At 41.1% G+C, this 13,529-nt stretch overlaps 1 protein-coding gene across 1 annotated transcript; it reads right to left on the bottom strand.

The window, feature by feature from the left end:
- Positions 1-2,506: 2,506 nt before the first annotated feature.
- On the bottom strand, positions 2,507-11,378 carry LOC124113951 (von Willebrand factor A domain-containing protein 2-like). Its single transcript, XM_046474454.2, has 4 exons — positions 11,179-11,378; positions 9,066-9,120; positions 6,695-6,808; positions 2,507-3,068 (listed from the first exon to the last, which is right to left on the bottom strand). Exons 1-4 carry the CDS (start codon positions 11,185-11,187, stop codon positions 2,515-2,517), a joined length of 732 nt encoding a protein of 243 aa, XP_046330410.2. The 5' UTR covers positions 11,188-11,378; the 3' UTR covers positions 2,507-2,514.
- Between the last annotated feature and the right edge of the window lie 2,151 nt (positions 11,379-13,529).

Genomic DNA, 13,529 nt, shown 5'->3' with positions numbered 1-13,529 from the left:
AAACAGTCTGTAATGTCACAGTTGGTTGTGTTTCACTAAACAGTCAGTACTGCCACTATTGGTTGTGCTTCACTAAACAGTCAGCAGTGCCACTGTTTCATGTACTTCTGTAAACAGTCTGTAATGTCATTGTTGGCTGTGTTTCACTTAACAGTCAGTAATGCCACTGTTGGTTGTGCTTCACTTAACAGTCAGTTATAACACTATTGGTTGTGCTTCACTAAACAGTCAGTTATGCCACTGTTAATTGTGCTTCATTAAACAGTTGCAATGCCAGTGTTGGTTGTGCTTTACTAAACTATCAGCAATGGAGCAGTTGGTTGTGCTTCCCTTACTAGTCAGCAATGCCACTCCTGTTGGTTGTGCTTCACTTAACAGTCAGTTATAACACTATTGGTTGTGCTTCACTAAAAAGTCAGTTATGCCACTGTTAATTGTGCTTAATAAAACAGTCAGTAATGCCACTGGTGGTTGTGCTTCACTAAACACTCAGTAATGACACTGTTGGTTGTGTTTTACTAAACAGTCAGTAATGCCACTGTTTGCTGTGTTTCAATCAACAGTATTCGATGCCACTGTTAGCTGTGCTTCACTAAACAGTCAGTACTGCCACTGTTGGTTGTGCTTTACTAAACTGTCAGCAGTGCCACTGTTGGTTGTGCTTCACTAATCAGTCAGTAATGGCAATGTTGGTTGTGCTTCACTAAACAGTCAGTAATGCCACTGGTGGTTGTGCTTCACTAAACAGTCAGTAATGCCACTGTTCGTTGTGCTTCACTAAACAGTCTGTAATGTTTTTTTTATGGCTGTGTTTGAGTAAACAGTCAGTAATGCCACTGTTGGCTGTGCTTCACTAAACAGTCAGTATTGCAACTATTGGTTGTGCTTCACTTAACAGTCAGTTATGCCACTGTTGGCTGGTCTTCACTAAACAGTCTGTAATGTCACAGTTGGTTGTGTTTCACTAAACAGTCAGTACTGCCACTATTGGTTGTGCTTCACTAAACAGTCAGCAGTGCCACTGTTTCATGTACTTCTGTAAACAGTCTGTAATGTCATTGTTGGCTGTGTTTCACTAAACAGTCAGTAATGCCACTGTTGGTTGTGCTTCACTTAACAGTCAGTTATAACACTATTGGTTGTGCTTCACTAAACAGTCAGTTATGCCACTGTTAATTGTGCTTCATTAAACAGTTGCAATGCCAGTGTTGGTTGTGCTTTACTAAACTGTCAGCAATGGATCAGTTGGTTGTGCTTCCCTTACTAGTCAGCAATGCCACTCCTGTTGGTTGTGCTTCACTTAACAGTCAGTTATAACACTATTGGTTGTGCTTCACTAAATAGTCAGTTATGCCACTGTTAATTGTGCTCAATAAAACAGTCAGTAATGCCACTGGTGGTTGTGCTTCACTAAACACTCAGTAATGACACTGTTGGTTGTGTTTTACTAAACAGTCAGTAATGCCACTGTTTGCTGTGTTTCAATCAACAGTATTCGATGCCACTGTTAGCTGTGCTTCACTAAACAGTCAGTACTGCCACTGTTGGTTGTGCTTTACTAAACTGTCAGCAGTGCCACTGTTGGTTGTGCTTCACTAATCAGTCAGTAATGGCAATGTTGGTTGTGCTTCACTAAACAGTCAGTAATGCCACTGGTGGTTGTGCTTCACTAAACAGTCAGTAATGCCACTGTTTGTTGTGCTTCACTGAACAGTCTGTAATGTTTCTGATGGCTGTGTTTCAGTAAACAGTCAGTAATGACACTTTTGGCTGTGCTTCACTAAACAGTCAGTAATGCCACTATTGGTTGTGTTTTACTAAACAGTCAGTTATGCCACTGTTGGTTGGGCTTCACTAAACAGTATGTAATGTCATTGTTGGCTGTGTTTCACTAAACAGTCAGTACTGCCACTATTGGTTGTGCTTCACTAAACAGTCAGCAGTGCTACTGTTGGCTGGGCTTCACTAAACACTCTGTAATGTCATTGTTGGCTGTGTTTCACTAAACAGTCAGTAATGCCACTGTTGGTTGTGCTTCACTTAACAGTCAGTTATAACACTATTGGTTGTGCTTCACTAAACAGTCAGTTATGCCACTGTTAATTGTGCTTCATTAAACAGTCTCTAATGTCACTGTTGGCTGTGTTTCACTAAACAGCCAGCAATACAACTGACGTGAAATTTGTGACACGTGAAATCCCTCATCCCTCAAATCCTCGCCCCAACCCCCCCCCCCCCCCCCCCCAAACCCCCCCCCCCATGCAGCCTCCTCACCCCCCCCCCCCCACACACCCCATCCCCTACCCCCAAACACACACATACACACTCTCTCACACACACACACACACCCTTTCTCTCTCTCTCACTCACACACACACACACACACACACACACACACACACACACACACACACACACACACACACACACACACAGACGCACGCACGAAACAACAAACTCCCAGGCATATGCAGACCATTTATTGGTTACGAAATATCATTTAGTGCAGCTATTTCACTCCAACCTGTTCGGTCCACTCTTCATCCTCCGTAGGATAGCACTGACTGCATTAGGGGAGCGAATATGGAAGATGTTGGAAGGTCGCGAAGCAATAAGGTTGATTGTGGAATGTGGATCCGAGATAGCAACAACAAATACCTCAGCTTTGGCTTTCAGATTACCAATACTGGCAGCAATGGCCTCCCGGTCCTCCCTTGTGGTGTACCCATCGGTAAACATGATGACATTGTTGTCAGCGTATTTGCGATCGCCATTGAAAATTGTACTTGTAGCCAGCTTGATTGCATCGCCAATGTTCGTAGATGGACCCTCTTCGTATGTCTGCCGCTGGAGAGCTGCCAGGACACTCGACTTGTTGTTGTTGTACTCGTTGAATCTGAATACCACTCTCGCGTTTGAAGAAAACGCTATCAATGCAACGTTAACTTCATTAGGGTTTATCTTGGTAGAGTTTACCATACTCTCTTGGAAGCGTTTCATCTCGTCAAAGTTGGGTTTGCCGATAGAGCGCGACACATCTTCTATAATCAGGATGTCTAGCCTCCGGTCTGGAAAACAAACGTGCAATATGTAAAGATTGGTTCTAGTCTGTAGATGAAGGGACTTTGTTGTTTGTTACAGTTTTACACATATATAAATAACATATAGAGAATCTCACCCGAGTGTCTTTTGATATCAAATATATCAACCCGAGTTGATAAAAGTGGAAAAATTCCGAGTCTTGCCGAGGATTTTTGCCACTTTTATCAACGAGTGTTGATATATTTGATATCAAAAGACACGAGGGTGAGATTTTATTTATCATCCAACATCATTCTTTCAACTTTTTCCAATTTGTAGACAGTAATTAGGAGTGTCTTCAGTGTAAAACGTACTGCAAACAGCTTCAGTAGCAGAGCCATTAGTGATGTCATTTGATTGTGACGTCATGGTAACCAGTGACGTCACAATGGTCTGCAAAGCATCGTGATGTAATTTCATTGCAGCGATATTTACAGTGTAGATATCGCTTGATCTCATCCCAGCGATATCTCCTGTGGGAGCCAGTTTTGGATGATAAATATAGATATATAGATAGATAGATTTGTAAATATATGTGATTGAGGGAAGAGCAGGGGTTGTTGGCTCTATTGTCTGACATGATTCTTCGTGTGAGGGTGTCAATACCATGAATTTCTTGTTTTGTCCAATAAATAACACTAAAAGAATACAAAAGGACAGGTACAACATACATATTTGTGGCTTTAACTTGAAGGCGAGCATTCACTCCAGATTTTCTTTAGTCTACATTTATATTCTGACCGAAAGTTTTCCTTGATATGGGCATTTTGGAGTTTATAATTATTACTGACAGTAAATGTATTGAGCATCTTCCACATATGCTGCTGCTACAACTACCACTACTTCTGCTACCCAAAGAAGTCCTCAGTCGTGAAGAGTGCACTTCCTAAGACTAGTGTTGCTGAAAAACTGCTCATAGAGGCGACAATTGTGAAAGTTGTTTTTAATTGTGATGATCAGGGCATGGTCTTCATGACAGTTTAAAAGGGTGGAAATCAGTGTCAACACGCCATGCCAGTTTTTGAAGTGTAGTAATCAGTGTGTGAACACCATGAAGGTTTTTGAATCAGTGTTTGGACGCAACAGCTATTTGTAAAGGGTGGTAATTAGTGTGTATGACGGTTCGTACAAGGTGATAATCAGAATATGGTTTCCATAACAGTTACGAATGAGGGCAAATATTGGTATCGTCGCCACAAAGTTTCAATGGGCTGAACACCCGCCATGACAGTTCTTCATGTATGAACATCAGGGTATACCCACCACGACAGTTCTTCATGTATGGGGGCGGTCGGGTAGCCTAGTGGTTAAAGCGTTCGCTTGTCACGCTGAAGACCCGGGTTCGATTCCCGACATGGGTACAATGTGTGAAGCCCATTTATGGTGTCCCCCGCCGTGATATTGCTGGAATATTGCTAAAAGCGGCGTAAAACCATACTCACTCACTCACTCACTCTTCATGTATGAACATCAGGATATATCCGCCACGACAGTTCTTCATGTATGGACATCAGGGTATACCCGCCACGACAGTTCTTAATGTATGAACATCAGGGTATACCTGCCACGACAGTTCTTCATGTATGAACACCAGGGTATACCCGCCACGACAGTTCGTCATGTATGAACATCATGGTATACCCGCCGTGACAGTTCTTCATGTATGAATATCATGGTATATCCGCCACGACAGTTCTTCATGTATAAACATCAGGGTATACCCGCCATGACAATTCTTCATGTATGAACATCATGGTATACCCGCCATGACAGTTCTTCATGTATGAACATCAGGGTATACCCGCCATGACAGTTCCTTATGTATGAACATCAGGGTATACCAGCCACGACAGTTCTTCATGTATGAACATCAGGGTATACCTGCCATGACAGTTCTTCATGTATGAACATCATGGTATACCCGCCAGGACAGTTCGTCATGTATGAACATCATGGTATACCCGCCACAACAGTTCGTCATGTATGAACATCAGGGTATACCCGCCACGACAGTTCTTCATGAATGAACATCAGGGTATACCTGCCATGACAGTTCTTCATGTATGAACATCATGGTATACCCGCCAGGACAGTTCGTCATGTATGAACATCAGGGTATACCCGCCAGGACAGTTCTTCATGTATGAACATCATGGTATACCCGCCGTGACAGTTCTTCATGTATGAACATCATGGTATACCCACCAGGACAGTTCGTCATGTATGAACATCAGGGTATACCCGCCATGACAGTTCTTCATGTATGAACATCATGGTATACCCGCCGTGACAGTTCTTCATGTATGAACATCATGGTATACCCGCCAGGACAGTTCGTCATGTATGAACATCAGGGTATACCCGCCGTGACAGTTCTTCATGTATGAACATCATGGTATACCCGCCACGACAGTTGTTTATGTATGAACATCATGGTATACCCGCCAGGACAGTTCTTCATGTATGAACATCAGGGTATACCCGCCACGACAGTTCTTTATGTATGAACATCATGGTTTACCCGCCGTGATAGATCTTCAGGTATGAAGATCCGGGTGTGGACGCTGTGAGAGTTTTGAAAGGGTTAACATCAATATATGGTCGCCAAAACAGTTTTTGGGGGTTGTTGAAGTGTGTGTGTGCGTGTGTGTATGTTTGTGTGTATGTGTGTGTATGTGTGTGTGTGGGGGGGAGGGGGAGGGGGGGGGGATCAGGATGTGGTCTTCATGACAGTTTCGAAGGGGCTAAAATCTGGGTATGGTCGTCATCAGAGTTTTGAATGGGTGAACATCATGGTATGGATGCCAAAACAGTTTTTAGGGTGTGGACAACATGACACTTTCGAGGGTTTGAAAATCAGGCAGTGATCGGAATAACAGTATAGTTTTGAATTGGTCAGAACCAGGGTATTTTCCCTTTGACAGTTTCGAGTGCTTGAAAACCAATGTTTGGACGCAAAAACAGTTTTGGAGGGGTGAATATTGATGCCCGGTCACTGTGAGAGTTTAGCAGGGGTGAGAATAAGGGTGTAGTTTAGAATGGGTGGAATCCAAGTGTGTGAACGCCATGACATTTCTTAAAGCGTGATAATCAGAGTGTGAACGCCATGACATTTCTTAAAGCGTGATAATCAGGGTGTGAACGCCATGACATTTCTTAAAGCGTGATAATCAGGGTGTGAACGCCATGACATTTCTTAAAGCGTGATAATCAGGGTGTGAACGCCATGACAGTTTTGAAAGGGTCATAATCAGGTTGTGGTCGCTATGACAGTTTCAAGGGGGTGAAATTTAGGGGATGGCTTCATACCAGTTCCAAATGATAGAAAATAAGGCATCAACGGGCTGAAAATCGGGATAGGATCGCCATGGTAGTTCCAAAAGGGTGAATCTGAGGGTGTGGCTGCTATGACAGTTTCGAAGTGATGATAATCAGTGTGTGACCACCATGACAGTTTTAAAATGGTAATAATCAAGCTGGAATACTGCTGAGTGTGGCGTCATACCACAAACAAACAAAAATAACAATCTGACACGCCATCATATAACTGAAAAACACTCTCAAAATATGCTTTGAAGAGAACTCATTCCATTGTGGTCATTCTGAAACCTACCTTTACACCCGATACCATGAAAACCATTCTGACACCAACACTGGTAGTCACTAATCCCACCGAAGCATAGGCCACCATTAGCACAAGGTTTCGAATCACAGAGATTAGAGGTGCCTGCAAAATAAAATATGAAGCTTAATTAGTTTCCAGAAAGTGTTTCAAAATAAGAATAAAAGATCCAAAGACAACGTCTATGCAAATGCTTAAGGGTTTTTGAAGGTTGTTAATCAGCATCTCAACGCCATGACAGTTTCTTTTATTGTCATAATCAAGGTGTGGTCGCCATGCTAGTTTCTAAAGGATGATAAGCAGGTGTGGTCGCCATGACAGTTTTTTGAAGATGGTAATGGGTGTCTGAACACCATGTCAGTTGCTATAGGCTGGTAATCATGAACGTTTGTAAAGGGTGATAATCAGGTTGTGGTGGCCATAAATGTTCCAAATGAGGGACATTCAGGGTATGGTCGCTTTGAATGTTTCGAATTGGTGGAAATCAGGGTTAGGTCGCTATGAATGTGTCAAATAAGTGCAAATCAGGATATTGTCGCTATGGATGTGTCAAATAGGTGCAAATCAGGATATGGTCGCGATGAATGTGTCAAATAGGTGCAAATCATGATATGTTTTTTGAGGGGGTAAGATTCATGGTGTGATCGCTGTGAAAATTTAGAATGGGTGTAAACCAAGGTATGGACGCCAAAACATAAATGAGGGGGTCAAAGTCAGAAAGTGACAGTTTCTCAGGAGTGAATATCAGGGTGCGGTCATAATGACAATTTAAAGGTTTCAAAATTCTGAATGTGGTTACCATGACAGTTTTGAATGGGTCAGAATGAGCGTATTGTCTCTGTGACATTTTCGAAAGGGTAAAACTCTGGGTATTGACGCAAAAACAGTTTTGAGGGGAATTTCGAAGAGGTGAACATCAGGGCGAGTTTGACATGACAGTTTCAAAGGGGTGAAAATCATTGTGTGGCTACCATCACCGTTTCTATGGGGTACAAATCAGGTATTAGCGGGTCGGGCGTTGTCGACATGTCCTATTCACAGGCGAATCCAGATACTGTATGTACGTCAACAACGACTGGACATTTGTCTGGAGGAACAACAACGATACACAAACTGTACAATTGTCAAACCGATCTTGTGAACTTCAGGTGCTGATTTGTTTCATGGACTCAGTGGACCCAGTGGGTGTTTGCTGCTATAAAGTGTTTCACGTATATTCAAGGCATGAAAAATGGGATTTCTATATGCAACCAGCGAACTTTGATATTTCTCTTAGTAAAGAATCTCCGTAAAATATTACATGACCATTAGTCTGAAACGTGGTGGGTGAGATAATCACTTTATGAAGTACCATGTGAGTTTATGATAATCGGAAATACAATATCGTTGCCAGTCGCCATACTGGAAAATACAAAACATCATCCATCATAATCACAATCTCATTCAAATCAGATCTTAGTTCTCGCTATCGCTTATCAAAGATCTGACGGGAACGACCTTTCATCCGACCAATATAAAGCCTCGCTTGCCAGATCATGAAAGTGAAAGTCAGAATTATGTTGTAATCATTCAACCGCGAAAACGTTACCACAGAGTATTCCGAACGACAGTTACGGCCCGTACGACTGATTCCGTCAAAATTATCGTCTATCGCTGGCTTCCGTGGGATAAACATGAATGGAGGAGGCGTTCCACAGAACGTAGGAAGCACTGCCATACATTCTCAACCATATATCAGACATTCCAAAATGTTCCCTTGTTCAGTTCAGAATTTCAATCGAGAACTGTGTCGATATATTTTTCAAGCGTAGACGGACATGGAAGTCGACAGTTTGGAATGAGTGTCATAAAGCTCGAGAAAGCTGCTTTCTAATTGGCTGATGTCAATTTTTTGTTAATCATTTTAGTCGTCGGTCAAAGTTCGCAAAAGGTCGTTCTGACGTGACCCGTATTGTGATGTCCTCAGAAATTTGTTTAGCGGCAGCGAGAACTTAGATCTGATTTTGTTGAATTTGCCATCACAATCTTCTTCTCCTCAGAAACCACGTGATCAATGTAGGTAAAGCTTCACATTTTCTTCCCATAAATGATGACACCTGAATGTGTTCAAGAGGTTTGTATCCGATTGTTTTCCATATGGGGATATTACATAATATTCTATAATACCATTCATTTATCATAATAATGTAGATCTTTGACCACTTGTGATTCAATATCTGGACTAATATTTCGCACTTAACTCCTTTGAAGAGCTAATGATTTAGTTCAAACTTATTGTTGTTAGTAATTCCATAGAATAACACGTAAAGTGTCAATAGGGCAAGAGATATGCGATACATGTGAGCGACAGTAACCAACTTACCCCTCATGCAGCACGAGGGACAAATCAGCAGGAGAAGCACCAGTATTATCGGATCCTTGAAGAATCAACATTTGAAACAATTGAAAGTCTGCTTCAAAATAAAAGCAATTAAATTATATAAAATATCGAGGCAGGCAAACCGGTGGTTGACATAAGTGGTGAGATTTGTTTTCTGTCAATTATCAGCAGCAGTATCACAAGAAAATACGATTTATATAATACATTAACTGTGGGGCAAAATAAATTTTGTTTTTTATGTAATTGAAATTTTGTAAAATTTTATTATGTCTATTTAACCAACAGTTTGTAAAAGGTAATCATGTTTGAAATGTTGAACATCTCAGCGGAAAATCGTAATATATTTATTAGATACTCATCATCATTTGTTTTTTTAAGTTATATATGAAGTTATGCATGATAATACAACCATCTCCAAGTATTCTTTCAGCGCTGATAACGTGTCAGTACAGTTCTTTTTTTTTATATGTATACTCTGACACCGATATTTTAGTGTATGTTTCAAACAAGTAAAGTTTGGTTTTCAATATTGTTGTACATGTATGTAATCATGTCACAAAAACGCAACTGCTACAGTAAAGCATGCATTCCAAGCCCCATGCATTTCACTAACCAAAATGGGTATTAAAACCCGTGCGTTAACGGGAGTCCATATGCATTGTTTAGCATCGTCCTGACAACAACCACTCAGAAAAACAACAAAGTTACGTAATTATTCAACATTACGAAATGCCACGCTTGTCCAAAAATGAGCGTCTGTGAGCCATTGGTATGCTTGAAGCAGGATCTTGATGTTGCAAGACAATTTAACGTCAACAGAAACACTATTTGGTGTTCATGGCAACGTTGGCAACAGACGAATGCAGTCAGAGGCCATCCTTGCGAGATCGGAGTGGCAGGCCACACGTAACCAATAGTCGACAAGACAATTGGATTCGAACAACACACCTACGAAATCGATTTCAGCCAGCAACAGTGACTGCAAGATGCATCCCTGGCCTTCGACGAATATCTTCACACACCGTACGTCGTCGCCTCAGATGTGCATACATTGTCGCCAGAAGACCTGCCAGACTTCCCATTATGACAGGATATCACCGTCAAGCACGTCTACAGTGGTGCAGACAGCGTCTACGCTGGACGGCCATGCAGTGGGGACAAGTTCTATTCACTAACGAGTCTCGTTCCCACCTAAGCAACAACGATGGACGGCTTCGAGTGTACCGCCGTCGAGGTGAAGATGGGTTCTGGAGCGGCAGCGTTATGGTATGGGGTGGGATTACAGCAAGACAGAGAACCCGTTTGATAGTGGTTGAGGGAAATCTCAATGACTGCGACGAGATCATCGGCCCTGTTGTTCTACCGTCTTTGCGTCGTCATGGCCCAGGCATTACCTTTCAACATAACAACGCCCGGCCTCATACTGCTCGACTTGTTCAGGATTATCTTCAACAAAACATCGTGAATGTCATTCCCTGGCCGGCTAACTCCCCTGATCTCTCACCAATCGAGTACATGTGGGATGAGATGGATCGGTGCTTTTGACGTCAACCACGTGTTCCACAGACACTCCAGGAATTTAGAAACATGCTCCAGCAGATATGGACAGATATCCCACAGGACTTTGTGTGACGCCTGGTCCATTCCATGAGAGAAAGATGTGTTGCTTGCATCGCAACCAGAGGTGGACACACACGCTATTGATTTGTAAATTGACGTTTTGGCATGTTCATCTGTTTTTTTTATAAAATCACGCATATGCTGAAGTCAGTATGGCAAATCTAACCATTTGAACACTTACAGGAGTTCTTTTTCTGTTGCAAACCGAAATTGTTTCAGATTTGGTAAAACATATATCTTTGCATTAAATCTTATTCAATGTCACATGAACTTTTGTTGTTCAGTATATACTTAATAAAACATTCACCTCCATTCCACTGTTATCCCTTTCTCAGCTGTAGTAGCCTATACTCATCCCCTTTCCAGCTCTAGGCTCAGGGTTTCCTTAAATACTCGCAGATAGTGTAGGTTCCCCTGCAGAATGTATTTTAGTTAGCCTTATATATAACTTTATAACATACAGAAAACAACTTACCTTCTGCATTGTCAAGAGTTGTACCCAGTGTGGTACTGCTGCAAGTGACGGAATGGTTTTATATGCTCGAGTTGGTGTGTAACATGTGTAGCCACTGACATAGCTTGGCTGGCCCCACTGCAATCGCGAAAACGTCGTTATTTTCCGTATATGGTCATGTCATCATTGGTTTTCTGTCGAAATAACGTGGTTATTCGACATGAGAATTTACTGCGAATGAACGATTTTATCAAGCTCCCTCCTCTTCAGCGAAACCAGTGTAAACCGGTATTGCTCGTTCTCAGCCTTCATTGGTCAGCTCTTGCGCGTTATGTTACAGGCCGGACTTCAAATACCTTACTCAACGTTTCCATTCTGTGCATTCACGATTTCGTGGATTGTTTACAGATGTAACGTCGCAGCTGCTGGAAGCTGTACGTGCAATAAATAACGTAACCAGGATCGTCAGTTTTAGCACAAGGGACTTGCTGCTATGCAAGTCGATACTTTTGAAGTTGATATAATGGCATTACGTAGAACTTCTAAAGATCAATAAAACAATATATATAAAATCAAAAACATTTTTCCTGCCAAATATCAACGAATCTCTTTGGGCATTAGTTTTTTCGAATGGCAATATCATAACCATTGGTAATAATCACCACATGTGTTAGTCTTATCAATGTCAGTACCCAAACTTTTAGCCCACTCAATAATTGTTTGTTTTTTCGCAAACGGTTGAGACGGATGCGTAAAGGATTTACATACAGCTATATTTGTTGGAACGGTTCGCCTTAACGGAGACAGGATAATGACGTTCACGAGTTCTAAGAGATTATGCTCACAACCAGTTTGTCCTAGTACCATACTATTTTACTGAACTCCCGCCCCGCCCTTATAGAGATGATTTTGTCCTCGATGAAGCAAGTCTAGATTTTTCAAAAGTCTGAATCTCCCATCTCACTAAGGCTCCTATCCAATCTAAATTCAGTTGTTTGTTTCCATCTCAAATGTATTTCAGTTACTAAGTGTTAATCTAGCTCACAACCTGAGTAGTACGCAAATATTGAGCTGACTGTTGCCTTTTTAACAGTGTATAGATAGTCCCGAGTTCTGTCAGAAGCTGTTTGCAGGATTGATGGCATATATACAATATTTTGAATAGTCAGGAACACGCTACTCTTCAGCCTCAATTGATTTTGTGGATATGTTAAAACCCAACACATCTGCAAACTGTTTCTGTTTGTACATGGTTTAATCAGCGAAATAAGTATGATTATGGAACATTTTGCTTTTATATCATCCCAAGATAGCTACAGATTACATAAAACTGTAGTTATTATGTCACCGTCCTTAAAAACATATTTGTTCATCATTCTATTCACCGTACAAGTAAGCGTTGTTTACGCCACAGTCAGACAAAGACCAACGCTGTCCAGTTTGATGACATTTTCGCCCTCCTATGAAAATTCCGGTCGCCGAAAAGCCCCCATGTTCCTGGGAATCTCCTTGATTCGTTGAGAATCATATCACGTACCTTAATAAGCTGGATGAGAAACGCTACTGATAGCCTCTGGTCAACCCCTAAGTGCGATTCCTCAATGTTTAACCAACTTGGCAGGGAATATTTGCAGTGGCACGCGTCAGTATTGTCTGAAATCGTGTGTTATTTGCAGATTTTAGGTCGCTATGTCTATTTATTACCCAATACAGTCATTAGTGAGAGGGTTGAGAAGGAACTCTGCTAACTTTACAACACTTTTGTGGTAAAACATTATTGATATTCTTACTTAATAACGAATTAAAAGACTCTGAATATTAATATTTACGCAGCCTAATTTAGGACTTTTTCACCAAAAGCCCAAGTTTGGGCTCTAAAAACTCATAGATATATTTATTCACAAAAGTTTAGAAATCTAAGACATTTAATACCATTATGCACGAGCATGCATTTTTCTTTATGAAGCAAATTTAGTTGAATTATGTGTTATTGATACTCCAAAGGTAATTTAGCATAAAATATAAGGAAATCAACTGGTATTTCCCACTTGAAACATACTATATTTTCTCGAGTATAGTGCGCAGGTTTTCTACACAAATATACAGCTGTACAATACACGCCACAATGAGTTTTGTTACTTTTTTTTCCAAACGCAAGGTATTCCGAGTGCACATAACACCTGAAATACCATGTCAACAAATCTATACTAAAGTATGCAACATAATGCTCAGCTAATGTAACACTATCTGGTTTTGAAATATCTCTTTTTTATGTCTAATTTATTTTTACAGTTTCATTGAAAATTTCATTCAATATTGTTGGAATTTAATTTCGGCGAAATATACTCAACAATAAAAGTTCCTCTGACACC

Source organism: Haliotis rufescens, unplaced genomic scaffold, assembly GCF_023055435.1.
Source record: "Haliotis rufescens isolate VD_foot unplaced genomic scaffold, xgHalRufe1.0.p SCAF_18, whole genome shotgun sequence".
Classification (NCBI taxonomy): Eukaryota; Metazoa; Mollusca; class Gastropoda; order Lepetellida; family Haliotidae; genus Haliotis; species Haliotis rufescens.
This window is presented reverse-complemented; position numbering and strand designations above follow the sequence as displayed.

What these genes read in the sequence shown, in the direction of transcription:
- LOC124113951 (XM_046474454.2), bottom strand. An exon ending in TCCCTCGTGCTGCATGAGGG is followed by an intron (nt 6,809 to 9,065) that starts GTAAGTTGGTTA and finishes TTTATTTTGCAG; the next exon opens with GCACCTCTAATCTCTGTGAT. An exon ending in TCATGGTATCGGGTGTAAAG is followed by an intron (nt 3,069 to 6,694) that starts GTAGGTTTCAGA and finishes TTTGTTTTCCAG; the next exon opens with ACCGGAGGCTAGACATCCTG.